We start from the raw sequence: 2,383 nt of genomic DNA, 5'->3' as shown, positions 1-2,383 counted from the left end.
TTTAAATAGTAGATATAATTTTTATTACCAGGATGGAAAAAAGGTTGTTTACAGAATTTTATTATGTACAATATGAGTGTGCATTCATTATGTGTATATGCATGCATGTGTGGTAAGTAGTTAGCTGTCTAAGCCTGCATAGAAGGTCTTTTCTCTTTAGCATCTAACTGGACTCCAGAAGCAGAAAATCCACTTGCACCCTACAAAAAGAAAATAAATAAATACAATATAGTGAAGAGAATGTTAAAGAAAAGAAAAAAAACGTAGCTATTAGATAGCATGGCACAAATTCCATTTCTTCATTTCAGTTATAAATGTTCTTGGAAAAGTTTAAAATGTCATAATTTTCCATTTTTTTTTTTTTCACTAAAATATGAAGTAAAGATAATTATGTAACAAAAAAAAAAGTAATAATTTGATGTCAACTTTATAACATCTAAATTATCAATAAAGTTAATACATACATATACACCCAGAACCACACTAATAGCTTAGGAGTGAAATTTAGGATTTCTCGGTTTTCTGTGAATTGATTTTGATAAGACTTTCCCCAGCAGGTTTGCTTGCACACTATGGCAACAACATTGTTATGTTTCCATTATTCTGTGTAACATCCTTTCTTTTTTTATTTCAGATTCTTCAGTTTTTGGGTGAACCACACTAATAGCTTTTGAATGAAAACAGCCCATCTGGACATTTTTTTCAGAAAATGAAGGGTAATGATACATATTAAGCATACATGGAGTATATATTTGATAGAAAACCATAATAATATTATAACGTTTATTGACATAATGAATCATTTAGCCACGTGAGCACCAAGAAAGAAACGATCTGATTGTGGGACCGCCAAAACTGTGACAGTTAGGGATTTAAGGAATATTGGCTACAAGTCATGTGGGAAACATGGACAAACGAGCAAAGCCATTTTCACCACCTCTGGACTTCCTCATATACAGAAAACCACCAGAAATCGCATCCTTGGGACTATGGCTTCCATGCAAGAACCCCTGAAACTGCCTCCGCACAAGAGTTTCAGACTTCAATGGGTCCAAAAGTACGTAGCGTTAAACATGAGTTGTGTTCTGTTCACTGACAAAACCTGAGAGACTTGTGGCAAACCTGACGGTTGGGTCTATTTTGGGAGATGAGTGTCACGAACATTTACGACATCAACAAGGTGGAGGAATCATGTTGTGGGCTGGTACATAGGGGACAGACTTGTTGGCCCAGTCAGGATGCCTGAAGAGGTTAAAGTGACTGCAGCTGCCTACTGCAATCTCCTGAAGAAGGTCTTAGATCTCTGGCTAGATGACATACTGCTGTCACTTCTCAAGAATCTTGTATTTTTGCATGACAATGATCCTTCCTACTCTGCTAGGACCACCCAAACATTTCTAATGTCTTATGGCATACAAGGTGAAAGGTTGATGGTGTGGCTGTTAGCATCTCTGGATTTCAACCCTATTGAAAATTTTTGGTCCATCATTAAACAAGATATTTATGCCAATGAATGCCAATTTACATTGAAAGATGTCTTATGGGTGACCATCAAAGCTGCAGCAGAAGCAGTTCAACCTGCTACTATTAAGAAATTGACAGATTCCATGACTAATAGAGACTAATAGAGTCTTTGAAATTATTTGTCGAAATGGCACTCATGTGGCTAAATAATTCACTATGTTAATAAATGTTATAATATTATTTTGGTTTTCTGTTAAATATATACTCAATGAATGCTTAATATGTATTATTACCCTCCATTTTCTAAAAAAAAAAATGTCTAAACGGGCTACGAATTGACAACAGCGATTGCTTGTTGTCAATCAATCATTGCTTTCACAACATAAAATTCTTTTTTAATCTAAAACATATTCTCCTTCGTTTTCTACAAGGCTCTTCCATCTATCTGGTAGACTTGTAAGGTCCCTCTTCCATAATTCACTTGTCCATGACAAAAAATACTCCACCAGTACTGTTCTGACCTTGTCTACAGAATTCATATTCTTTCCGTCCTAATGATTTTGAAGACTGTGGAATAAATGATAATCAGATGGGGTAATGTCTGGTAAATATGGTGGGTGGGGCATCATTCCCTATTCAAACTGCTCCAGCAGTTCCACTATAGCTTTGAACTGCACTCTTCAAAGCTTGCACAAAGAATAAGTAGAAGGTAAAATTACTACCTGCTTTTATAGCAAGTTGATGCAGGTAGTTTATCCTGTCTCCCTCTGACTTTAAGTTCATGCAATTGAAAAAACCGCATTATTTATGAGATGACCCTATATGTGTGTGTGTGTGTGTGTGTGTGTATGCATGTATATATATGAATATATATGTGTGTGTGTGTGTGTGTGTGTATGTATATATATGAATATATATA

General features: G+C 35.3%; 1 protein-coding gene across 1 annotated transcript in view; it reads right to left on the bottom strand.

Annotated features, from left to right (window-relative positions):
* The window catches only part of LOC106875481 (nitric oxide synthase-interacting protein), a 27,777-nt gene continuing 25,394 nt past the window's right edge, over positions 1–2,383 (bottom strand). Inside the window, exon 10 of the mRNA XM_014923637.2 lies at positions 1–200. Within this exon, the coding sequence (XP_014779123.1) occupies positions 129–200 (72 nt within the window). The 3' untranslated portion in view covers positions 1–128. The remainder of the gene's footprint in view (positions 201–2,383) is intronic.

Source organism: Octopus bimaculoides, chromosome 5 (assembly GCF_001194135.2).
Source record: "Octopus bimaculoides isolate UCB-OBI-ISO-001 chromosome 5, ASM119413v2, whole genome shotgun sequence".
Taxonomy (NCBI): domain Eukaryota; kingdom Metazoa; phylum Mollusca; class Cephalopoda; order Octopoda; family Octopodidae; genus Octopus; species Octopus bimaculoides.
The sequence above is the reverse complement of the archived record's forward strand: the minus strand, read 5'-3'. Positions and strand labels throughout refer to the sequence as shown.